General features: G+C 39.8%; 2 protein-coding genes across 3 annotated transcripts in view; one reads left to right on the top strand and one right to left on the bottom strand.

Moving 5' to 3' along the window:
- tdrd12 (tudor domain containing 12) overlaps nucleotides 1-25857 on the bottom strand; it is a gene marked incomplete at both ends in the record, with an annotated part of 42484 nt that overhangs the window by 8853 nt on the left and 7774 nt on the right. The window contains 18 exons of the mRNA XM_080028461.1: nucleotides 1763-1935; nucleotides 2845-2937; nucleotides 3382-3589; nucleotides 4236-4417; nucleotides 9621-9702; nucleotides 10251-10480; nucleotides 11864-11991; nucleotides 12467-12584; nucleotides 14324-14452; nucleotides 17059-17250; nucleotides 18135-18262; nucleotides 19854-20007; nucleotides 20666-20851; nucleotides 21539-21646; nucleotides 22435-22495; nucleotides 22697-22762; nucleotides 25144-25247; nucleotides 25518-25572. Coding sequence (XP_079884587.1) covers nucleotides 1763-1935; nucleotides 2845-2937; nucleotides 3382-3589; nucleotides 4236-4417; nucleotides 9621-9702; nucleotides 10251-10480; nucleotides 11864-11991; nucleotides 12467-12584; nucleotides 14324-14452; nucleotides 17059-17250; nucleotides 18135-18262; nucleotides 19854-20007; nucleotides 20666-20851; nucleotides 21539-21646; nucleotides 22435-22495; nucleotides 22697-22762; nucleotides 25144-25247; nucleotides 25518-25572 — 2397 coding nt within the window. The remainder of the gene's footprint in view (nucleotides 1-1762; nucleotides 1936-2844; nucleotides 2938-3381; nucleotides 3590-4235; nucleotides 4418-9620; nucleotides 9703-10250; nucleotides 10481-11863; nucleotides 11992-12466; nucleotides 12585-14323; nucleotides 14453-17058; nucleotides 17251-18134; nucleotides 18263-19853; nucleotides 20008-20665; nucleotides 20852-21538; nucleotides 21647-22434; nucleotides 22496-22696; nucleotides 22763-25143; nucleotides 25248-25517; nucleotides 25573-25857) is intronic.
- LOC307250695 (E3 ubiquitin-protein ligase TRIM35-like) lies at nucleotides 5691-8923 on the top strand. 2 transcript variants are annotated; one of them, XM_080027854.1, is made up of 3 exons: nucleotides 5691-5745; nucleotides 5926-6069; nucleotides 7290-8923. In XM_080027854.1, exon 3 carries the CDS (start codon nucleotides 7307-7309, stop codon nucleotides 8696-8698), a length of 1392 nt encoding a protein of 463 aa, XP_079883980.1. In that variant the 5' UTR covers nucleotides 5691-5745; nucleotides 5926-6069; nucleotides 7290-7306; the 3' UTR covers nucleotides 8699-8923. The 2 variants fall into 2 exon arrangements, with proteins under 2 accessions (XP_079883980.1, XP_079883981.1); XM_080027855.1 differs by lacking the exon at nucleotides 5926-6069 and having other exon boundaries at nucleotides 5698-5745.

Below are 25857 nucleotides of genomic sequence, written 5' to 3'. Positions count from 1 at the left end.
TGCTGCCGCTGTGTGTTCAGACTTTAGAATTGGCTAAAAGTCTCAATCAAAGCCCTTTTGATAATAAAAAATTAGAGGCTTTGATTAAACACTGTCAATGCTTCAGAGGTTAATGTAACAGCCTACTGAAACAGAAACTATACGGAGGGACGCAGCTCACTGTACAGTCCTTTTATTTAGTCGCGCTGTCAGTTTGCCGACATGGCTCTCTACTCGAGACATAGAAAAAGATCGCGGAAGCCGTTCCCGTAGACAAAGTTAACGGGCAGGATATCCCCGACTGATTTCATCCATCAAACCACAGAGTTTTTTTCTGAGCGGCGTCTCACTCGCTCACTGGGTCTCCCGGGTCCCGGTGATTTTCACCGTCACAGCGATCGACTCGCTGCTTTGCTGGGGCGGAGACTTTGTGTGAAGGTGATTTAACATCACGGTCGTAGACGAATGTTATAACTTTATGCTGCATAGTTTGCACTGCACTGTTGACCCACACAGGACTCTTAAGTGAAGCTGACAGTTTAATGAGCGCACATTGCAGAAATGAAGTGTCTGCAGTGCGCTCACAATCAGAGCCGACCGACAGGCCCCCTCCCCGCCCCCCCAATTTATTTTTATTTTTATTTTTTAGTTTGTGTTTGATATTAACATCATATTATTATATCATACAAAAAAATGAATACAATGTTTTGATCTAGATAGCCTTGTTAATAGCCCAATAATTTAATCAGTTCATCTGGGAGGTAATCCAAGTTTAACTGATCACGTCAGGTTCACGTCCAGTGTGTATTGAGTTTATTTAAAAACATTTGGAAATGGGGCTCAGATGCCCATGCACTGTATAACCTATTTCAGCCTCGTCTGTGGAAAAAAAGATAGCTGGACAACAGAGTTCTTCTGCTTCATTCCTCTCACTGCATTTAAATGTATTCATTATATTACAGAGAAATATGTCCCATAAAAGAAAAAGAGCTCCAAGCCCAACCCAGAGAACCCTGCATAATATTTTATTTTAAATGAACATTTTAATGGAAAATCCAAGAAGCTTCTAATTCATCCGACCCAGTGTCTCCAAATTATTTGTTCACACAAAATTCCTCAGATTTAGCCTCTTAATTTCCCTCTCAAAGTGCACCAGATTCATGCATTTCACTTTAAAAAGTTAAAAAAAAATCTCCCGGGGGGGCATACCCCCGGACCCCCCTAGGAGGGTCAGGATCTCAGCTGGCTATTATTTTCACCCAGCTGGACATTGGAGGCAATAGTGGAGAACTCTGGTTGTGTGAATGATATTTAACAATAGCCAATCGTTTGGACAGCGAAAAACACCCGACCCCCCTAGAAGGGACGGGTGTTTGTCACCTTTTTCACCTCCTATGAGTTTGCAGGTCTGATTATACATTTGGGTGGCAGTGGCGAAGTGGGTAGGGAGATCGCCTCTGGAGTGCAGGGTCGGAGGTTCGATCCCCCGTCTCCCCGCCACATGTCGAAGCGTCCCTGAGCAAAGAGACACTGAACCCCAAATTGCTCCCGATGGTTCAGAGAGCGCCTTGCATGGCAGCTTCTACCATCGGTGTATGAGTGTGTGTATGAATGGGTGAATGTGGTAAGATATGTAAAGCGCTTTGGGGCTGAGAAAATCGGCTAGAAAAGCGCTATATAAGTCAAGTCCATTTACCATTTATTTGGAGTTTCAGTCAAACGTTTTAATAAAAAAAAATCTTATGGATCTAAGCAATTTTAAAATAAAAATAAAAAAAATTACCCGTTGGTGAGCGCTCCCTCCCTGTCTCCTCCGGCCTCTCCCTCCAGACAGATCGCCTTCAGCAGATCCACATGCTCCGGGTTCCTCACGCCCATCCCGCTGCTCACGATCTCCGACAGAACGTTGTATTCGTTTATCACCGTCTTCATACCGGGAACCTGAGTCACACGCACCTGGGGAACAAACAACACAACCACAAGTTTACTGGAGTTCAAATCACTTATCGTTAGCCTCATAGCATAATTGCCTAAAACATATTTACTCTACTCTACTTTTCCTCTACATCTACTCTACATCTACGTTGCCCTACTCTATAACCCTTAAAATATGACTTAGGCAATTATGCTATTAGGCTAACAAAAAGTAGATGTAGAGTAGAGTAGATGTAGAATAGGCAAGGCAAGGCAAGGCAATTTTATTTATAGAGCACATTTCAGGCACAGGGCCACTCAAGGTGCTTCACAGGGTTAAAATCAAATAAAGAATACAAATACCAAAAAAAAAAAAAAAAAAAAAGGAACAAATTTAAAACATGGATAAAAATACAACATTTAAATAAAATAATTAAAACATTTTACCAAAAAAATAGAGTGAATGTAGAGTAAATATGATTTAGACAATTATGCTATGTGGCTAACGATATGAAATAATGAAATTTGCAGTAAAATTCAGTATAACAAGTGACAAATCTAAAGGTTCTAAGAATCTTCTGATATTTTATTAATGAGGTCGGTGTAGTCATTGATTCTGGAGAACGCTTGTTGTCAAATCAGTGAGTATCTCCTCATGATCCGCTACCTGTCTGTACTGTGCAAGCGCTGAATTGTTTCGTTAAAACACAGCTTAGGCTCTGTAAACTGGTAAGTAAACAAAAGGGGACTGCCGTAGCTAGCAGACTGCATGTGTATTAAATTGGATTTCTTTTCAGCACGCACACAGTACGGACAGGTAGCGGATCGTGAAGACATAATCACTGATTTTGTTCCCTAGAATCACTGACTGTACCTTTAATTGAGATATTTTCTGTGTCCATCATTAACCCATTGATTGACAGATGAGATGATTGACAGGTGGGAACGTACCATGGGATCAACAAACACAGTGTTTCCCAAACTGAACACGGCTCTGGCTCGGTGCTGCAGACCTCTGATCTTCTGGCTGATGGCTCTGGTTACCTGGGAGACAAGAACAATGTTAAAAAATATAAAGAAAAACCAGGGAATGCACAATATTATTTTACACAAAACAAGAACCTTTTTATACAAATCGGCTGAATGGGTTTACAAAAACAAGATTCTAAATATAAAAGAAAACCCCACAGGAGTAGTGGTAAAGAGTTGTGTATTTGAATCAATTATTTAGGCCAATTTCACATCGATTTGGCTCGATAATGAGACTCTTACTGCGTCTTTTTTTTTTTTTTTTTTTTCATTGGCGAGACAAAAACAATGTTAGAAAAAATATATTGAAAATCAGTCTTTACCTGTTGACATGAGCTGTTAGTTGTATTTTTTTAGGTTTGTTTGTCAGTATTATTTGTATATCTGTATTGTTTTCTTTTGTACTGTTCTTGTTAAAAACAGGAAAAACCAATAAACTTCTATTTTGAATGGTTGTACCTTTGGATGCCACTGTGTCTCAGCGTCGACTGGTTTGACTCTGCAGACCACTATCTCCACAGCCTGACCGGGGAGAGAGTGGAACTGCTCCGGGAGCTGCAGCAGCTGGTGCGACTTCACCTCCTCCTCCTTCCCGACGTCGATGAACCGAACCTGGACGCTGAAGAACAGACGGTCGCCTCTGTCCGGGACACTCAGGATACGCACTCTGAAGGACAGGGAATGCATGGCCCCATTACATCATACGTTACCTATATAGTGATGCTCTAGACTTAAATGTACTTATTTTATACCAGTTCCCACATTACTATTAAAAAATGATGTACTATATTAATCCTCACTCTGAAGGGAAGGGAATACACACATTATCTACACAGTTAAGCTTGTTTTATTGCTTATTATATACCAATTCTCACTATTTAAAAGCATATGTTTGAGTAGAATAAACATTTTAGTTTTATAGTTTTAGTTTAGTTTTTTTTTTTTTTTTTTTTAACCTTTATTTCTACAGGTAAATCCCATTGAGACCAAATACTCTTTTTCGAGGGAGACCTGTTTTCCTTTCCCACGTTACCATTCACACACACATTCATACACACATAGCAGCAGGCTAACTATCGACATTCACACGAGGCAAGGTGGGTGAAGTGTCTTGCCCAAGGACACAACAACCATGACACAGGTGGCAGGGTGGGAATCGAACCTCCAACCCTTTGATCATCGGCCGACCCGCTCTACCACCTGAGCCATAGACGCCCAAAGATAGACGCATTTATTTATTTTGTTTGTAATTTATAGGTGAGAAAAGAGGAAACAGCCTAACAGGTGCTCTTTAATGTTCCTGTCAGACGGACCTGTGGAAAGCCTCGTCCTCCTGCACGGTGTATAAACCTCCCTCCAGGATGTCCGTGGCCGTCGGCTTCTTGTCTCCGTAGTAACCGGTCATCTCAGACTCCATGTTCTGGAATCCTCCGTCTTCCTTCCGCACGATGCGACCGAAGAACACAGACGCTGATTTAATGTAGAGAGGGATGACCTGCAAGTACGGGATAAAACAACACAGTTACACTTATTTTTAAGGATATTTTTGGCCATTTTCTGATCTCAATTCACCGGCCCAGTGTTGTTGTAAAGCATCTGACCGGCGCGGCGCTAAATGTTTACGTCACACCTGACGCTGTTTACAAGCACCTCTTTCATTCCGAAACGCTGTGTAAAAGGAGCTACTGATGCGCCAACATGCCGGCGTTGCTTGGTTCTGTGTAAATAACATAGAAGCAAGCAGAGCCAGCAAATTGCCGCTCTTTCGTTCCGTCAATATGCCGCAATCTCTGTGTAAAAGGGGCTAGAGAGAGAGATAGAGATAGAGATAGAGATAGAGAGAGTAGAGATAGAGATAGAGATAGAGATAGAGATAGAGATAGAGAGATAGAGAGATAGAGAGATAGAGAGATAGAGAGAGAGGATGACATGCAGTAAACGGCCTAGGTTGAGCCTATATGCGACCGAAGAACACAGACGCTGTTTTAATGTAGAGAGGAATGACCTGCAAGTAGAGGACACAACACAGGACACATTCAGTTTCTTATTTACAATATTGATCTGGTCCAAGAGGGGGGGGGGGAAGAGAGAGAGAGAGAGAGAGAGAGAGAGAGAGAGAGAGAGAGAGAGAGAGAGAGAGAGAGAGAGAGAGAGAGAGAGAGAGAGAGAGAGAGAGAGAGAGAGAGAGAGAGAGAGAGAGAGAGAGAGAGAGAGAGAGAGAGGGGGAGAGAGAGAGAGAGAGAATAAAGGGGGAAAAAATAACAAATACACAAGCGTGATTCACTTAAGACAAAAAAAAAATCATAACATCTATAATATACAGGAATATACAGTGAGCTTCTTCTTTAGGATCCAGGACATCAAACAATATAATATAGTACACTATGGCTTTTTGGACCAACTAATACTTATACTACTAATTACTAATACTAATTCTGTTTATATATGATTTTGGTGACTTCAAACTATTTAACACATGGTTTTGCATGATGTGTGCATTACTAAACTACTTAACTCTGTACTTTCCATATAAAAGCGCCACCAATACAACTAAAAGTGAATGATAAAATAAACTCTGCAAGGGTTAAAATGTTCTGTACTACACAGATAAGAATGATACCAAACCAGTTTACAGGTGAGCTTTGGCCCTGCAGTATGTTTTTTTTTCTTGAGAAACACCCTGTGCATTCAGCAGAGGTGGAGCTCCACCCCCTTTACCTGAGACAAACCAGGAAAGAGTTTGTTTTTCTTTCCTAACCGAAGACACACACGGACTGAAAAACAGACAAACAGATTCACCTTCCAACTAACAACTTCCTCTGAGTGAGTATATATCATATATGTATAATTTATGCCTGCTGCCATCAGTCTGGTCAATGACTGATGAATCACCATGTAAATATGTGATCTGTTTGTGTTATTTTGTTGTCTTATATATTATATGTTTGCTGTTCTTTCTCTACTCCTGGCTGTACAACAAATTGCCCCTCGGGGATAATAAAGATACCTTGAACCTTGATACAGGAGAGAAAAGGCAAGGCAAGGCAAGTGTATTTATATAGCACAATTCAGACACAAGGCCACTCAAAGTGCTTTAAAAGAAGAAAACTACTACTACTACTACTGCTGACATTCCACACACTGAAGGTGAGATTGACCAAAAACGCAAGCTTTGTCGATCCAGTATGGGATTGTTATCTCAAAAAAATAAAAGATTCTTAAAAGGGGCACTGTGTAACATTTTAAGTAATGTATTACCTACAATCAATATCCTCATTCATAAATATGTCCTCATTGGTGTAAAATCACCTCTGCCAATAATCTGAATTATCCTCCTGAGCGGAGAATTACAAATATTAATAGTACATTTTGTACATTGAGAAGGCAAGTGTTATGGAGGAATCCATGTTTTTGGAATGTCATCAGGTGCATTGTTTAGAATTTAGAACAATTCTAAATTTTAAACAATGCACCTGATGACATTCCAACTATGACACTTTCAAGATGGCGGCACTAGGCCTTGGTCCAAAATATGTAGAAATATGGACATATATGAGACCCTTTCTAAGGGGAAAAAAATTATTAAAAAAATTGTTTTTCAGCTATTATGCACTAAATTAAATGTATTTATGGATATTATAATTACTTTCTACAAAATCTGCTAGGAAATAAAACCCCAAATTCTACACACTGCAGGTTTAAGGTTTGGAATAAGGAGATAGCCCCCTGCTTTGATATGTGCCTTATGGAATCTCCAGCACTCTATATATGGAGAAAATATGTTAAAAAAAATTAAACAGATATGGCAGCCTTTCCTCAACCATATAGCAGCGCTGAAGTGTCCTTCATGACACCTTTTTGACTTTTTATTTTTTGTTTAACATTTACCTTTAATTTAAACAATGTCTTAGAAAGCTTTTAAGCAGAGTACGCCATATTGTTTATTTTGTTTTATCTTTTGCTTGTGTGTTCGCTTTTCCAGTTGTGTGTTGTGCATTTCTGTGCATTATGTAAATAGTTGTTAAAAACTGATAAATGCATAGCAGATAAATTACGAGCAGTTAAACAAGAAGTGGGAATACATAAGCTTTGGCTTCCTCTCGCTCCTTTTCGGACAGACACTTCATTTATTTTATAAACATTGTTTATGACACGTTATAATTATTGTTGTTTTGTGTATTTCTATGATGTGTCATACTTGCTTTTCTTATTTTTTTATTTGTTGGTTCAAAATAAAGACAAAATGAATGAATGAAAAAGAAAAATCCAAAAATAAAGTATTAAAAAAAAACAGGACTCTCAGATAAGTTAGTAGAGGAGTAAAGGGAGCCACGCATGACTCTTCTTTCTGTCTGTTGTGTTTTCAGACCCACTCAGATTCAAAATGGCTTCCAGTTTAGAGGAGGATCTCTCTTGTCCGGTCTGTCATGATGTTTATAGAGATCCTGTTCTTCTGTCGTGTAGCCACAGCTTCTGTAAAGTCTGCCTGAAGAACTGGTGGCAAGAGAAACCTGCGCACGAGTGTCCAGTTTGTAAGAGAAGATCTTCAAAGGAATACCCACCTTGTAACCTGGTTTTAAAGAACCTGTGTGAGACCTTCTCTAAGGAGAGAGATCAGAAAGTTTCAGAGGCTCTCTGCAGTCTACACTCTGTGAAACTCAAACTCTTCTGTCTTGACTGTCAGCAGCTAGTTTGTCCCGTCTGCATAGCTTCAGTAAAACACATCAAACACAGATTCAAATCCATTGATGAAGCTGCACGACAACGCAAGAAGAAACTTGAGGAAACTCTAAAGCCCTTAAAGGAGAAGTTTTGTCTTTTTGAACATGTCAAAATGGAGTATGATCAAACAGAAAAACACATCAAGGTCCAGGCCCGACGCACAGAGAGGCAGATTCAGGATCAGTTTAAGAAGCTTCACCAGTTTCTAGAAGAGGAAGAGGAAGCTAGGTTGGTTGAACTAAGGGAGGAAGAGGAGCAGAAGAGTCAGATGATGAAAGAGAAGATGGAGGCTCTGAGCAGAGAGATAGCAGCTCTTTCGGACACAGTCAGAGCCACAGAGGAGCAGCTGAGAGCTGAAGACGTCTCATTCCTGCTCAACTACAAGGCTGCAGTGGAAAGAGTCCAGCAGCGCCCCCTGCCAGATGATCCACAGCTGCTCTCAGGAGCTCTGATAGACGAGGCCAAACACCTGGGCAACCTGACCTTCAACATCTGGAACAAGATGAAGGACATGGTCTCCTACACTCCTCTGGTTCTGGACCCAAACACTGCTTATCCAGAACTCATCCTGTCTGAAGATCTGACCAAAGTAAGATCAGGAAAGGAACAGCAGCTTCCTGATAATCCAGAGAGGTTTGATTATTACTGGGCTGTCCTGAGCTCCGAGGGCTTTACCGCAGGGACTCACAGCTGGGACGTCCAGGTTACAGGCAGTAAACGCTGGTTATTGGGTGTGTCATCAGAATCTGTCCAACGGAAGGAAGACATAGAGTGTGGACTCTGGGGATTATGGTTCCTTCAAGGGAAATACTATGCATGGTCACCACCAGCTCTACGCACTGAGCTCGGAGTGCAGGAGAAGTTCCAGAGGATCAGAGTGAATCTGGACTGGAACAAAGGAAAGCTGTCGTTCTATGATGCTGACACCAACACACACATACACACCTTCACACACACATTCACCGAGAGAATGTTTCCCTTCCTTGACACTGGGGATTGCATCTCTCTGAAGATATTACCACTGAAGGTCTGTGTGACAGTCGAACCTTTCTGAAATGAAGGAAATCTGGTCCCAGGCGCACACATGGACGCAACCGGATTGACACATTTGGATCTGTGAACTTCCAAGTGATAAAAAGTCCAAGCAATTGCAACATAGACTCCCATACTACATATAAGCACTATCACAACTTGTGACATATAAATAATTTTCTTGGTAGATGGCGCCATCCATTTTTAGCCTGGCACCGACCACCTACCTACTTCCGCTCAATTTTCATTTCCCTTCAGTAGTCAGTCTAGGGCTGCGGTATATAAGTGTGTTTTCTCCGCCAGATTTTTGTCTGTCCAATCAGCGAACAGAGGGAGTGGCTCAGAAGCTGGCTCATGACATACGTCACGACCAAACGTTATGCGATTGGTTGGCAGATCCAGAGTGGCACTGGGCAGATCCAATAGTTTTAAACTTTAACAGACACCCGCCTCCAAGTGAGTTAACGTTTGTCAATTGAGCGATTCCAGACCTTCTGTACAAATTAAATTAAGTACTATGGTTTGGTAGGACTAATCTATTTCGGCTTTCGTTCAAATATGTTTGCTTGAATGTGATTCAGTGTGAAAATGAAATCAATTCCATATACAGATTATACCACCAAACAGCATTTTAAGTCATTAAAGCTGGAGTATGTGATTTCTAATTGGTCAAAGTCAACATGAGCTGTACACTTTGACCAATCAGAGCGAGGCTCCGATTCTCTGTTCTTATTGGACTGTCCATTCACTTTGGCACGACTTTGTTGGTGTAGAGCGTGTCGGGGAGGGACCAAAGAAATGGAGTGGTTGAGGTATTTGGATTCAAATCTCTATCCCAACTGCCATTTTCTCCCCAAATCCTCCACCCCAGCTTTAAACACAGGTTTTTATTATCTCTAAAGCCGTTTGAATGGAAACACACTTTCCCTTGATCGACTCCTCACCTCTATGACTCCAGAGGCAGGAAGCAGAGACTGGTCCAGCTGGGGGAAGAACCGGTGTCGGTCGGGACACACACTGCTGTCTCTGCAACAGAAACACACAATCAACATTATGGAGCTTGTCTCGTCTGGACTGATTAAATAAAACAGTTGAAATATGCAGCAATCGTTTTTGATGACTGAATAAGCTACTAGAGTATGGAGTAAATCAAATATCACGATCTTAACCACAGCCAAAAAGCTCTTACAAGATGGAAAAGATAACAGCATTTGTAAAATCATAAATCGGAGCAATTTAAAAAAAAAAAATACACACAAAAATGCAGAAAAAATTGAAAAAAATATTTTGCAAAACAAATTTAAAAAATTGCAAAAAGAATAGCAAAATATATATTTTCAAAAATTGCAAAAATAAATAAATAAATAAATGTGCAAAAGAAAATTGCAACAAAAAAGGAAGAAAATTTAATTACGAAAAAAACTAAAGCAACTGACCTGCAGACTCCAAAGCTCTTCATGGAAAAAATTTAAAATTCAATAGTAAAAAAAATATATATATAATGCAAAAAAAAAAAATTATAAAAAAATTACAAAAACAAAAATTACAAAAAATTCAAAAAATAATTAACTGACCTGCAGACTCCAAAGCTCTTGACTGAGGAGCAGAAAGGCCTGTCTCTCTTCTGGTCTTCCCGGGCCACGTTGACGCCCCGTGCGAAGGCGAGCAGCTCGGGGGGCAACGGGGCTCCGGTCCGCACCAGGTAACGCAGCAGACCCACAACGTGACGCGCGTTCCTCTCTGAGATCAGCAGCACAGAGCGGACGGGATGAGCGCCACTAGAAGTATGATCACGGGACGAAACCTGCGGAAACAAGGCACAAAAAGTTCATGTAGGGATCTTTTTTATATATTTTTTACTTCTGTATGGAGGAGCTGATGATGAACTGCACAGACACCCCATACCACATTTCAAAGCCAATTTTACAGGTACAATTCTCTTAAATTGTTATAGGATGGGCGCCACTAGCCATATGATCACGGGAGGAAACCTTAGAAAAATGACAAAAAGTTCATGTTTGTAGGGCATCGTTTAGCTGTAAAGAAAGAGTTAATGGGATGAGAATGACAACAAGTTCATCAAGGGCTCTTTTTTATATATTTGTTTTATAAATGCAAACAGTAATAAGCATTTTTAAGAATAAGAAAATGGTGGGACGAGGGACGCTAGCCGTATGATCGCGGGACGAAACCTGTGGAAACAAGGGACAAAAAGTTCATCAAAGGTTCTTTTTATTATGCAAACAGTAATCTGACAGTAGCATTATGAAGAATGAGAATAGGGTCATGGAGATGTCAAAATTTAAGAGAGAAAAAATCCTTAATTTCGCCCAAAAAGTTTTTACACATGCATCATAATCTCTGCATTATGTCTTGGTCTCCAGATGGCAATAAACATGGACAATACTAACTTCACTGAAAGGACGATAACAACTTAAATCCTGCAGACTTTTAGTTTAGTTTAGTTTATTTATTTAGCACACATTAACAATTAATGGTGCAAGGAGGGAACGAAGCCCAATGGGCTTGTACAGAGTTCCACCCCTATCAATAATCACAATGAAATCATATTCAGGCTAACAAATAAACTCTAGAAATTAAGGAGACAAGGTACATAAATACTCAAAATAATCAAAAATAGATGGAAAAAAATATGATAAATACATGTCAAAGATAATGAAAAAATTAGAAAGAAAAAGAAAAAAGCAAAGGAGAAGACAGGATTAGAAGTGATTAGAAGAGTCACAAAAAGATAAGATGTTTTTTAAGCTGCTTTTTAAAGAGTGAGTGGGATGATATGGATCTTAAAAGGGGAGGTAAGACATCTCTATCAAACTCTCTCCATGTTTGTTTAGTTTCTGCTTTGTAACATCTACCACTTTCTACTTTTTATTACAACCGTGTTACGCTACATTGCCTACAGCGCGTAATTCAGACCAAACTAGTGGAGTTTATCCGCTACAGCAGATGATCGAAACACACCTAATTCACATATTTTTTTTTTAACAAACTTTCAAAAGAAACTCTTCACATTTAGATAGGAACCTAGTAGGGGTGTAACCAATACATGTATTCATATCGAACTGCACAGACCTTGGTTGTATGCAGCCTTTTGTGCACCGTTACATTTCTAACTAGCTAGTATGGCTACAAGACAAGAGAAGTGTGTTCTTACTGCATCAGAAAGGTTCCTGAAGTTCTCTGCCATGGAGAAGAGTCGGCTGCCGAACACTTTGGGCGACGTGGGGAAGCCGTAGTGGACGACACACGTGGCGTCTCTGATCCCCAGACACTTCAGACACTCGTTGGTCGTCACTGGGGTCAGAACAACAACAATGAGAGAGACACAAGCTCTGGGTTAATGTTCAGGAAGACAGTAGAGATATTAAGAGCCATAGAAAAGTCTTCTCGTTTGGCACTGAGACAGAGCTGAATGTATTTTTCACGTTGTTTTCAACCATTTTTCAAACCTTTATTTATACAGGTAAATCCAATTGGGACCGGAGACTGTCTTTTCAAGGGAGACCTGTTCCCATTCACACGTTAACATTCAGACCACTCCAAATGTTCAGTGTCTCTCGTTTTACTCTTTATAAGCATATGTTTGAGTAGAATGATTTTTGGTTTTATTCTATAAACTACTGACAACATTTCTACCAAATTCCAATACATTTTTGATCATTAAGAGCATTTTCAATAAGTAATGTAGTGATGAAGATTTTAATTTTTTACGGATCTGTATATTTCATTCAACATGGAACTGAACCACTGTTATTGTCTCCATGGTTACCCAGAATAACATGAGTTCCGGGGCCGATGTCTTTTCTCCACTGCTGGACGACAAAGTCAAACAGGTGAGTCGTCCCCTCGTGGGTCTGAAGGCAGAACGCGGATTTGTTGCTCACAGCCTGAAGATTATAAAGATAAAAACAATTCAATTCAGTTTAGGGCTGCAACTAACGATTATTTTGATAATCGATTAATCTGTCGATTATTTTCTCGATTAATCGATTGTTAATCGGTTAGTGTTTTGGTCCGTAAAATGTCAGAAAATGGTGAAAAATGTTGAACAATTTCCCAAAGCCCATGTTGACGTCCTCAAATGTATTTTTATGTCCAAAACACAAAGATATTTCAGTTTACTGTCATAATAGGATTAAAGAAACCAGAAAATATTCACATTTGAGAAGCTGAAATCTACGGTGGCGCTGAGCATTCACCAAATAAAAAAAAGTTTCAGAGCAGGATCTCGTAATTACGAGATATTATCTCGTAATTACGAGATAAGTATCTCGTAATTGCGAGATAAGTATCTCGTAATTGCGAGATAAGTATCTCGTAATTACGAGATAAGTATCTCGTAATTACGAGATAAGGATCACCCTCTCATTCATCAATAACGATGTCTGTGTGTGTGTGTGTTTGTGTGCAGACGAGGTGAACCTAGCCATAGGAAAACGTAGGCAATAGCCTTGGTTTCCGGACTAGATACAATGGGCCCCATAATCAATACAATTATTTTAAATATCTGTTTACTGTTCATTCATTAATCAGCGATCGCATCGGGAAATGAGGGACACACTTTCACTTTGTATATGCAGTTTGTTCATTATGAGCCACCGGAGCCACCGTACTGTGTTCCCTCATCCAATCAGAATGCCCGGTGGGCTAGTTCACTTTTACCTCCTGTTTGTTACTGTATCGGAACGCAGTTTTATTGAATGCTTTGATTAAATGCAGTCGTTAAACTCGGTGTAATCCATGACTCATACAAACACATAAGAACTTCTACAAGGAGGGCATGACAATGAGTATAGCCATGTCAACTTTGTGCAGATATGCAGTCACTGGGACTATTCAGGAGAAAAGCCCAGTCGGACCTCAGCAGCTGATCACGGGCGTAAAGCCGAAAGTGTGTCCCTCAGTACCCGATGCGATCGCTGATTAATGAATGAACAGTAAACAAATATTTAAAATAAGTGTATTGATTATGGGGCCCATTGTAGTCCGGAAACCAAGGCTATTGCCTACGTTTTCCTATGGCTAGGTTCACCTCGTCTGCACACAAACACACACACACAGACATTGTTATTGATGAATGAGAGGGTGATACTTATCTCGTAATTACGAGATACTTATCTCGTAATTACGAGATATTATCTCGTAATTACGAGATATTATCTCGTAATTACGAGATCCTGCTCTGAAACTTTTTTTTATTTGGTGAATGCTCAGCGCCACCGTAGAAATCAGAGAATTTGGAATTTTTTTATTAAAAAATGACTTGAAACGATTATCGATTATCAAAATAGTTGTTGATTATTTTAATAATCGATTTGTTGATTAATCGTTGCAGCTCTAATTCAGTTTATGAAAACCTTCGTTCAAACAACCCATTCAGAGTTTTTTTCCCCCATATGATGTCACAAGGGGACAATTGTGACATTTTGAAAATTAGCTTTTCAGGCATATCAATTCAATATATGTAATTTGTTTTCTTTTTTGTGAAATAATTTGAACATTGTTTTTGTTCATTGTATTTTCATGCTTTTTATTTTGTATTTTTGATATGTCTGAAATAAATTGAATCAATCAATCAATCAAATAACATGGGACCTGTAAAGATCACAGTAAGTCGTCCATTCACCTTGAACACGTCTTCGACCTCCTGGGACCCGTTTGCTACGATCAGAGTTTTCTGTCCGACCTCGGGGGTGAAATCCAACACACCCAGAAGAACGGAGATCTTATTTCTCTCTTCAGTCATCAGGATAATCTGAAAAAAAATACAATAATTCCCTGAAAATGTCAAATCAGCCATACAGCGGAATATACAGAATACATACAGAAGTCCCTAAAACAGGTGTGGACCACGTAAACATTTAGAAAAAATTAAAATAAAAACAGTGCAGTTTTATAGAAGCATTAGTAGCATGTATTGAGTACTTTTGGCATTGAAATAAAAAAAATACAAAAAAATGTCAAGGCTTAAACTGATTAATTTCGTAAATAATATCATCAAGATTTACCTTCATATCCTTTAATCAATTTAAACAAACTATCTTAAATCTACCAAACTCTACCTGTAACTGTTTTAATTAGGCTATATTGTACTTTCACCCATTTCATTTCATTTTAATTGCTGCCACTCTTCACCACTATGTAAATGTTTCAATAGTTTTTTTGTTTTTTCTTTTTTTTCTTCTCTTCACCTGTTGTTGTGTATTTGATGTATTTGCATTGAATATTGTGTATGCACAGGGCTGTAAACTAACTTTTTGGCTCACCTGCCAAGGGGACCGGTAGATGAAAGAATCTACCGGCCAAGTACATTTTTTACCGGCCAAATAATAAATTGCCTCTTTTTGTTGCATATATACATCTGTTTCAGTACTTTTCATTGAGATAACAGTATTATATAGCAGTACATGCTTAGAAAAGAGGCCAAAGTAATATTTAGAAATACATTTTAATATTATATTAATTTAGTTTCATTCATTTCATTTCAAACATTGCACATTTAAAACTTTAACAGTGCAAAACTGTGACAAAGGAAACACTCATTTAGGGCTGCAACTAACGATTATTTTAATAATCGATTAATCGGTCGATTATTTTTTCGATTAATCGATGAATCGGATTAAAAAAAACAGTGCAGACTGCAGTGTCAAAACACCAGGTTATTGCTCCAACGTCCCGGAACAATTAAAAGTAATATTAAATGATAAAAAATGAATAATAAACCTAACTTATACATATATATATACATTTATACAGTATAAGGGATGTCCATGGTAAACTAGTCAACCGATAAGATTTTTAACCAGTAAATACTAACGGTTAAAACAATTAAATCATCTTAATTTCTCTCAGATGACACAAGATCATTAATTTTTATGGATAGTGATACCATTTGAGACTCCTTAACGATTCAAGTCTTTATTGATATCACTATTGATACTTTTCTATTATTTTGTTGAAATAGAACTTGTATTATTGCTTTAATTGCTGATATGATGATAGCTCAAGATAGGACATTAAACAGGTCATAATTCCATCTTTACTATCTATTTTATATTGGTGGGAAAATCGCCAAAATCTAAAATTTCTTTTTTTTTGTGTTGCATTTGAACACATCAATCATATTACTGAGCCGGCCTGAACACATCACAGTTGACATGTTTGCTACTTTTTTAAAGCTAACTAGCTATATCCTTCCGATTTTAACATGGATTTAAAAACTGGATTACTATTTTTAACTGACGGGACTTTCTACACCGTTCGGTTGTGTGATTACTGCCGCTGCTTTGAATGACTGTTGATGCGCCGATGCCGACTCTCCGAGCCCGTCTGCACACAGTCTGCAGCAGCAGCAGCAGCTGACAGAGTTTTTTTGGACTAGACGGATACTGAGTTGAAGGAGTTTTTTTTAACCCAAATACAGCAAAGGTACAACACTTTTATATAGGCCTACAGTCCAGTGTTAGATATGACCAACCGCTTCACGTGCGGAAGGCTCGCTGTGGGTGTGCATGAACCTGTCGGCGGCTGGATGTAAACAGTGCCGCGCCTGCAAGTGATTTGTTAATCGCGCGACTCAACGAATCGATGACCAAATTCGTTGCCAACGCTTTTACTAATCGATTTTATCGATTCGTTGTTGCAGCCCTACACTCATTACTTATTACTCATCAGAACTAAAAATGGGACCAATCCGATCCAGTATCTATTTAGAGCTCCATTGCTGCGCTCGAACTGCTTTTGCTGCGCCAAAACTTTTAAAGAGCGGCGTTCTTCACATTCTATGGCGGTGACGCGCACGCTACGTTTCTTCGGGGGAACTTATTTTCTACAGCGGTGACGTCGGGGGAGCTACTTCAGTGTGACACACAACAAATCACCAGTTTAGCTTGACGTTTGCTACCGTCATAATTTATCAGTTTACAGCTACTGCAATGTTTTGTTCTATCATGCATAATTTATCGCAAGAGCACGACCATCGGGACAAACTTTTACCCGCCCCAGTGGCATGTATCCCTCCCAAATTAAGTCGCCAGGGGAATATTTTGGTCGCATTTGGCGAGTGGCGACCGCTAGTTTACAGCCCTGTGTATGCATTGTTGTTTTTCCTTGGAATTTGTTTGAACTCGACGTCATTGAAAATGAGGGTCACCCCTCAATTGGTCTCTCGAGGATAAATAAAAGTTAAATGAAAAATGAAATGAAATGAAGTCTTGAAAATGCCCAAAAATGATCTTAATAAAAAAATAAAATGTATAAGACATCTAAAATATTGTTGACTAAAACAGATATTTTTAAGTGTATTATCATGACAACATAATTTTGTAATTATGGATGACTTATCGTTTATTTGCCACTGACCTGTTGAACGTTGCCATAGAGAGCAGCTTCCTCGGGGACTGTCATGACGACGCAGGGTGAAGGCATGTGATTGGCTAAGAGACCTTCCATGTGACTGGTCCATCTCTTCGCCACGGCAACGAGCTGCTGAGGACAGGAAGCATTCTCCTCGCTGGTGGTCACCTTCTGGAAATGCTGCAAAATGGTCGCCATCTAAACGGGAAGAATGTTCGGTGGTTTTAAAGGAATGCAAAGAAGAGTTGTACAGTGCATAACGCTTTTTATCATGTTTTGTATTGTGCATTTCCATTTCATTTGATTTCAGAGACAGCTGTTCATGTGGATGCTTTTGCTGTGTGGCAAAATAAATAAATAAAAAATTCTCTTTTTGACCCCAATAAAATAATTAAAGAAAAAAATAAGTTGTTCAGTGCATGTAACCATATTAAAATAATTATGGTTTTGTTGTAACTCACGGAAAAAGTCTAACAAGAAATCCCGATCTAAAAGTTGCTTAATTTGATCCTGTATGAATAAAAACATTTATCACAATCAGCTGTAGTCAATTTACATTAATATCAAAGTAGAGGTCATGATAATTAAATGCTTGTCTATCAAATCGTTTCTCTAAAAAGATTGTAAGCTGGCTTTTTCATTTGTCCAAAGAATGTTTGTATTTGCCATTCTACATCGCTGGCTAAATGTTTTAATCGTTTTGTCTCTTTATCAGTTGTTGTGAATTTGCATTGAATATTGTTTTTTTTTGCATCGCATTTGTTTGACTCGACACTATTGCAAATGAGGGTCACTCACACACACCTCAATTGATCTTTCGAGTATAAATAAAAGTTAAATGAAAATTAATTTTGCCTTTCAGAGTCTTCTCTATGTGAATGTTATCTCACACTCACATACGCGCGCGCGCACACACACACACACACACACACACACACACACACACACACACACACACACACACACACACACACACACACACACACACACACACACACACACACACACACACACACACACACACACACACACACACGGACAGACACACACAGGGACAGACACACACAAACACACACACACACCTGTTCTGGAGCGTGGGTGAAGAGCTGGTCGGCCTCGTCCAGCACCAGGTGATACAGACGCAGGAACAGGAAGCAGTGACAGGACAGCAGACGCACCAGACTGAACGGAGTGGTCACTAACAGCAGGCCTGGAGGGAGGGATAATGGAACATGTATCAAATAATGTATCACATTTCATCACATCGCACATTTCAATTTAACTTATCTACTTTTTACTTTCTATTTTATATTGTACAAAAAATTCCATTGCACAACTTCGTATTTAGAATATATCTAATGTAAATATTGTTAAGTTATGTTTATCTTATTCTACTCTACATTTTTTTTCTATCGTTCCTATTGCACCGTGGGCCAGTGCTAAACGCAATTTCGATTCTGGTGTATCAGAACCAAAATGTTTATTCTACTCAAACATATGCCTACAAATAGTCAAACGAGAGACTGAACATTTGGAGTGGTCTCTTCTATTCTTTCTACATGCCCTGCGTTCCAATACCCATACCTCCCTACTATTTAGTATGCCAGAAAAAGATTTAGGATGTCCCAATACAGGCACGTCAATTGTAGTATGCTGAAAAAACATAAATGCCCCACTAACTCCAATAGCATTTTGGAGTATTCGTCTTAATTCTTGACATTTCAGGCCTGGTGGGAGGGATAATGGAACATTTCGTTAGCCTCATAGCATAATTGCCTAAATCATAATAATAATGGATAGGATTTATATAGCGCTTTATTCCCTAAGGACTCAAAGCGCTTACAGGGTTCCAGGTTCCATTAATTCACACACAGTCATACCGGTGGAGGTAAACTACGATAGTAGCCACAGCTTCCCTGGGGCAGACTGACGTATTTACTCTACATCTACTCTACTCTACATGTACTCTACTCGTTAGCCTAATAGCATAATTGCCTAAGTCATATGTTAAGGGTTATAAAGTAGAATAGAGTAAATGTAGAGTAAAAGTAGAGTAAATATGATTCAGGCAATTATTCTATGAGGTTAACGATTTATGAGATACAGCTCCGGAAAAAATTAATGGTCTTCACAAACATAAGCCGTGACAGAGATGGTCCTCACAGTTCTTGGGGATCTTGACGGCTTTGGCCTCGTCTTTGCCGACGCCAAGCCCATACTTCCCTACTATTTAGTATGCCAGAAAAAGATTTAGGATGTCCCAATACATGCACGTCAATTGTAGTATGCTGAAAAAACATAAATGCCCCACTAACTCTAATAGCATTTTGGAGTACAGTCGGCTTTATTTTTGACATTTCCCGACATAATGGAAAAAAATAATCTTTTTTATCTGATTTTTTTTTCTCTTCCGTGGCCCTAAAACTCTTCTGTACTTCAGTATGTAGTGTTAGCCTGGCACCGCCGCCTACTACTTCCGCTCAATTTTCATTTCCCTTCAGTAGTCAGTCTGGGTCTGCAGTATATTCTCAGGTTTTCTCCGGACAGATTTCTGCCGGTCCAATCAGCGAACAGAAGGAGTGGCTCAGAAGCCGGCGCATGACATGGTTGGTTGGCAGATCCAGAGTGGCACTGGGCAGATCCAATAGTTTTAAACTTCAACAGACACCCGCCTTCAAGTGAGTTAACGTTTGTCAATTGAGCGATTCCAGACCTTCTGTACAAATGAAATTAAGTACGATGGTCTGGTAGAACCAGGCTAATGTAGTGTAGTAAAAAGAAAGAGGTGGGATTAGGCTTACAGTTCTTGGGGATCTTGACGGCTTTGGCTTCGTCTTTGCCGACGCCGAGCAGCACGATGAGCGGGTGGAGATGCTGCACCATGTTCAGCTCCTCCAGAAGATCAAACACCAGCTGGACCTTCTCCCAGCCGGGACACAGGAGCACCGCTATGGGCTGGGGGGGGGGGAGAGACAGACAGACAGGCAGAGAGAGAGAGAGACAGACAGGCAGGCAGGCAGAGAGAGAGACAGACAGACAGGCAGAGAGAGGGACAGACAGACAGGCAGGCAGAGAGAGAGAGAGAGAGAGACAGACAGGCAGGCAGAGAGAGAGAGAGAGACAGACAGGCAGACAGACAGACAGACAGGCAGGCGGGCAGAGAGAGAGACAGACAGACAGACAGACAGACAGGCAGGCAGACAGACACACAGAGACACAGAACATTAGTGAGTGACAGAACAGACCTTTCATTTATTTCTGAAACAGGGCCTGTGTCTACCAAACGTGCTTTTAAAAGGTGGCACGTCTGTTTGCAATGCATTCTCTATGGTAGGACTCGCTTGCGGCGCACCTATTAAAAAAGCGCCGGTGGCTTTTAAACGCTCGCTGCGCCTGGCGTTTTTAGGCGGAGCTCCGAGCGCTTTATGTTAAAAACAGTTGAACTTTTGAAAACACAGGGCGGAGAGAAAAGAGCGCACAGACTTTTAAAAGCGCGTTTGGTGGACACAGGCCTTCATTCCTCCTCTGATGATCATAAATCAAGAAGAGCAAGAATATAAACAAACTAAAAGTTCCTCTGTGCACCTTTAAAATATGTAGCTTTCGTACTCACCCCTGCGCTGGAAGAGAGAGAGGTGAATATGGAGTTGAGCAGGATGTGTGTGAGCAGTGGAGGGAGGTAGCTGGTTGGCTGCTCTGCGCCCGGGGAGACGATCACCGTGTGGGAGCCTCGAGCCACGGCCGGCCAGCTGTACCGGTCAGCGGGCGACAGAGAGCTGGACTGCTGCTTACGTAACACCTGCGCACACACACACACAAGGTTAAAAATCTGCATCTTGGTTTATCCACTGCTGCCCAGGACTAGCTGTAGTCTCTTTTATACAATAGTGTAGAGAGACAGACATATACACAGAGAGACAGACAGACAGAGAGACAGACAGACAGACACACAGAGACACATACACACACCCTTGTAGTACAATACTGCTTTACTGTTCCAACCGTTTCTTCAACATGCTTTATGTCACAAACTGGGTTAAACTCACACGTGTAACAAACATTACTGCCAAAATAGTCAACCTCCGCATACCCACACACTAACTGAGCTCAATCTCAAGGCCATCAAATGCATTGCAACCAGTGTTGTGACAAGGAATCTAATGAATAAACACAATTGATGGCCTGCAGTGCTTACAATAAGCAAAGGGGGAACATATCTTAAACTTAAAAGCAAATGCTGTTTCAATACTAGTACAAAATTGAAGTTACAGTCTCCCTCCATCTCTTGTTCTCCTATGTCCAGGTGTAAACAGAATGAAATCAGCCTCAGTTGAGTTTGTTGTTATAGACAGACAGACAGACAGACAGACAGACAGACAGACAGACACACAGACAGACAGACAGACAGACAGACAGACAGACAGTGTAGTAGAGACACACAGACAGGTATAAATAGCATGAATCAGGCTCGGGTGCGTTTGTTTACCCAGCGCAGAGAGTCTGTGAGCGGGGCGTCTTCCAGGCTGCTGCACGGCTCCACTGGGAGAGGAGAGTTCACCAGGATCCCACTGCGCCGAGGGTCACTGGGAACCACCTGAAGACACACACAACGTTATGTATTTTAATATTTTAACCTTCATTTCTACAGGTTAAAGGCCTACTTCACCGGTTTGAATATGAAGGTGTATTGAATTCTGAGATCCTATGTAGTATAAATGTGCAAAAAAAATAAATAAAAAAAAAATCGGTTCATCCTAGCCTGAGAAAAGGCAGAAAGAGCGGTTTTTTTAACCCTATATTTCTCTTTATATGATGTCACGAGAAAGAGAAATATAGGGTTAAAAAAACACTCTTTCTGCCTTTTCTCAGGCTAGGATGAACCGATTTCAATTTTTTTCGCACATTTATACTACATAGGATCTCAGAATTCAATACACCTTCATATTCAAACCGGTGAAGTAGGCCTTTAATACGGAAAAGTATTAGGGCCACAGGGAGAACAAAATCTTCCTGCTAGAAAAAAAAAAAGATTCTTCACTTTTTTTGGAGGAACAAGTCAAAATTTCGGCTTTATTCTCCAAAATGCACAATAGGAAAAAAAATCCCTATAAAAAAAATTCAAATTGTTTTTCTTTCCTGTGGCCCTTATACTCTTCCGTAGGTTAATCCCATTGAGACCGGAGACTCTTTTTCAAGGGAGATCTGTTCCCATTCCCACGTTATCATTCACACACAGATAGCAATGCTCTTTTATGAGGAAAATAACCATCAGGAAATTAAGTAGAGGCCATAGTTTAACACCATAAGAGGCACCAACAACCTCCAAACCACAGCTCCAAAACATTTTGTTGGTAAAGTTTTAAATGAACATGGAGAACGTACCACGTCATCTGCATTGTCTGGATTGGGGTTCACAGGCTCCGGGTTCAACCACTCCAAAAGGCTGCATCAAAAAAGAACAAGAAAAAAAGAAAAGTAATTACCTAATTTTTATAGCACCTTTCAAAACACAAAATTAGTAGTAGGACGTTAGAAGGGCTTTTAGTATGAGTAAGATGTTAGTAGGGCATTTCGACCACAGCCACCGGCCACCGTTCAATTAACCGTAAACAGCATCTTAACATATTTGTGAATGTCCCCTCACCGCACACAGGCCCAGTCCTCTTCACTCCGATACATCTTCTCTGCTGCTGCTCCGGACTCCACCGATCTAAGACCAAGATAAACACACCATGTATCATCACTAAGGGATATAGAACAGGTACAAGACAGTAAAGGTGCATTGTGATTCTTGTGAGAATCAGCTTCTTCAATAAAAATCAATTATAAAATAGGATAGCATTATAACAAGAAAAAAGTATAAAAGTAAATTTTTAATTTTCATTTATTTAACTTTTATTTATCCTCGAGAGACCAATTGAGGGGTGACCCTCATTTTCAATGACGTCGAGTTCAAACAAATTCAAAGGAAAAACAACAATACATAAACAATATTCAACGCAAATACATCAAATACACAACAGGTGAAGAGAAAAACAATTGAAACATTTACACAGTGGTGAAGATTAAGTGGCAGCAATTAAAATTAAATGGGTGAAAGTACAATATAGCCTAATTAAAACAGTTACAGGTAGAGTTTGGCAGATTTAAGATAGTTTGTTTAAATTGGTTAAAGGATATGAAGTTATTTAGTTTAATTTGTTGCTGTAAGTTGTTCCAGGAGTCAGGGGCACTGAAGCTAAAAGCTGTCTTTCCCAGCTCAGACCGGGCTTGTGGGACATAAAGCATAAGCATGTCAGTGGAGCGGGTCTGATAAAGCCCATCTGAGATTTGCAGCATTTCTGTTAAATAACGAGGAAGCTTCCCGGTCAAGGCTTTGTAAATAAAAAAAATAAAAAAATAAAAGTAAGAATAACTAAGGCCCTGTTTCCACCTGGGATTATGATGTGATTTTGGTCAAGTGGACATCTCTCAGTCCGTGTGTTCACACTTGTCTTTTCACATGTGACTTCTTTGTCTACTTGCGATCGGATTTAATTAACCCGCTCTATATGTAAATCAACACGTACACAATACAGGGCTGTACAGTGCCACAGTTTTAGTCGCATTTGCTATTAACATGTATTACGTGCGAAGATAATTACAAGTCTAGGTTGACGAGATAGGCTACTGTCTCATTTAGACAAGGAGGAGCGATGCACAACACTGCTTAGAGGGCTATAATACAATATTCACACTGTACCAGATACAGACTTAATGCTCAATATTTTACCTTGTTTGTTCTTCGGCCAGATATTCAACCGGCCCGTTCGCACACACACCGTCAGCTCCACTTTCTCCACTAAGATACAAATCAAGGCAAACAATTGTAACAGTCAGTTTTATAACATGTGGCGCCACCATTTGTTTGTTGAGCGATTTAATGTTGAACATGAAGAAGAAGTGCATGTGCTCCTCCGCTCTGCTACGAGTAACTATGCAGTCCTCTACTGAAGTCTCCCTTTTTATATTCTTTATTATTGTGTAATGAGTTGGTGTCGGCAGGAATCTGGGACTATGTTCCTGAATGCATGTATGCTTAAAGGCCTACTTCACCGGTTGGAACATGAAGGTGTATTGAACTCGGAGATCCTATTTAGTATAAATGTGCAAAAAAATTAAATAAAATCGGATCATCTTAGCCTGAGAAAAGGCAGAAAGAGTGTTTTACGGTCTCACTGTCTAACCCTACAGTTTCCTTCTTGTGACATTACAGTAAGGGTCAGGATTAACAGGACAGCCGGGCCAAGGGAAGACTAAGGGAAGACTGAGGGAAGAAACACCTCATTCATTATATTATAATAGTTATTTTATAATGATAGAACGCTGGTTCCGTATGGGTGAAGTATTCCTTTAATAGATATAGTACCGTAGAGACCTGGCTTGATATGGTCAATGTGTAATAAAAGTACCATGAGGAGAATCCCACAAGTTGCCTACCCAGTCTTCATGCTAACCGGAGCTATTGTTATCAGACCATAACCTGCACCACTCACCGTTACACAATGCAGTTACTAGAGTAGGAAAGCATTATTCAGGGCAGTGTTACAAGCCCACTGTTGTGTAAAAGGGATTAATTTGTGACAATCACACAAACTGAGGGAAGAAAAACCTCATTCATTATATTATAATAGTGATTTTATAATGATAGGACGCCGGTTCTGTATGGGTGAAGTATTCCTTTAAAGGCCTACTTCACCGGTTTGAATATGAAGGTGTATTGAATTCTGAGATCCTATGTAGTATAAATGTGCAAAATAAAATAAAATCGGTTCATCCTAGCCTAAGAAAAGGCAGAAAGAGTGTTTTTTTAACCCTATATTTCTCTTTCTCGTGACATCACAGAAAGAGAAATATAGGGTTAAAAAAAAACATACTTTGTAAATATTACTGTGATGTCAGTAAAAGACATCACAGTAATATCTTTCTGCCTTTTCTCAGGCTAGGATGAACCGATTCAATTTTTTTTCGCACATTTATACTACATAGGATCTCAGAATTCAATACACCTTCATATTCAAACCGGTGAAGTAGGTCTTTAAGTTAATTTACTTGGTTGTTGCAGGTGAGCTGGCAGCAAAGACCTCCTGTCCGGTGCTGGAGGCGGCTGTCGTCTCTTCAGCTCGAATGTCTTTCAGCTCCTCAGGCCGAGTGACCTACAGAGAAAAAAAGATTTAGAGAGACATTCCAAGCATCCTGGTTTTGATTTGAACTCAGAGAGAGCTGTTCCTTGTGTGTGTGTGTGTGTGTGTGTGTGTGTGTGTGTGTGTGTGTGTGTTTTTGTTGTGCCTAAAAATGAAAAAAACCCAATAAAATAAATGCATACATTACAAGCATCCATAAAGAAAAGTCTAAAAAAAAATGTTTACCAAAAAATAATGTTTTCCTAAAATTTCCGACATTTAGTCTTTTGCACATGAACTCACGCTGGGAGCGGCTTGCTGCTGGAAGCTGCTGTCAGGGTTCAGGAACTTCAGACACCTGTGGAACAAGAAGTATTCTCTCAGTATCCACCAGTCATGTTTAAAGACATGATGTGTGTCTTTTTTCAAATTAAATTTTATTTCTGGTTTGTTTTTGTTTGGTGTTGTGTGATGGTGCAGGTGTCCGTTTGTTTGTGTGTGTTGTGAATAAAGGAAAAAATTCCAATAAATATATTGTGAGAGAAAAAAAATAGGTCCAGTTTCACAGACATGGATTAAGCCTAGTCCTGGCCTAAATGGAATTTTGAATGGAGATTGTCCACTGAAAGTACAATTTAGTCCA

Source organism: Ammodytes marinus (assembly GCF_949987685.1).
Source record: "Ammodytes marinus genome assembly, chromosome: 5".
NCBI classification, from domain to species: domain Eukaryota; kingdom Metazoa; phylum Chordata; class Actinopteri; order Uranoscopiformes; family Ammodytidae; genus Ammodytes; species Ammodytes marinus.
This window is presented reverse-complemented; position numbering and strand designations above follow the sequence as displayed.

Bases quoted from the DNA above. Each gene is read 5' to 3' on its own strand.
- LOC307250695 (XM_080027854.1), top strand. From the start codon at position 7,307: ATGGCTTCCAGTTTAGAGGAGGATCTCTCTTGTCCGGTCTGTCATGAT.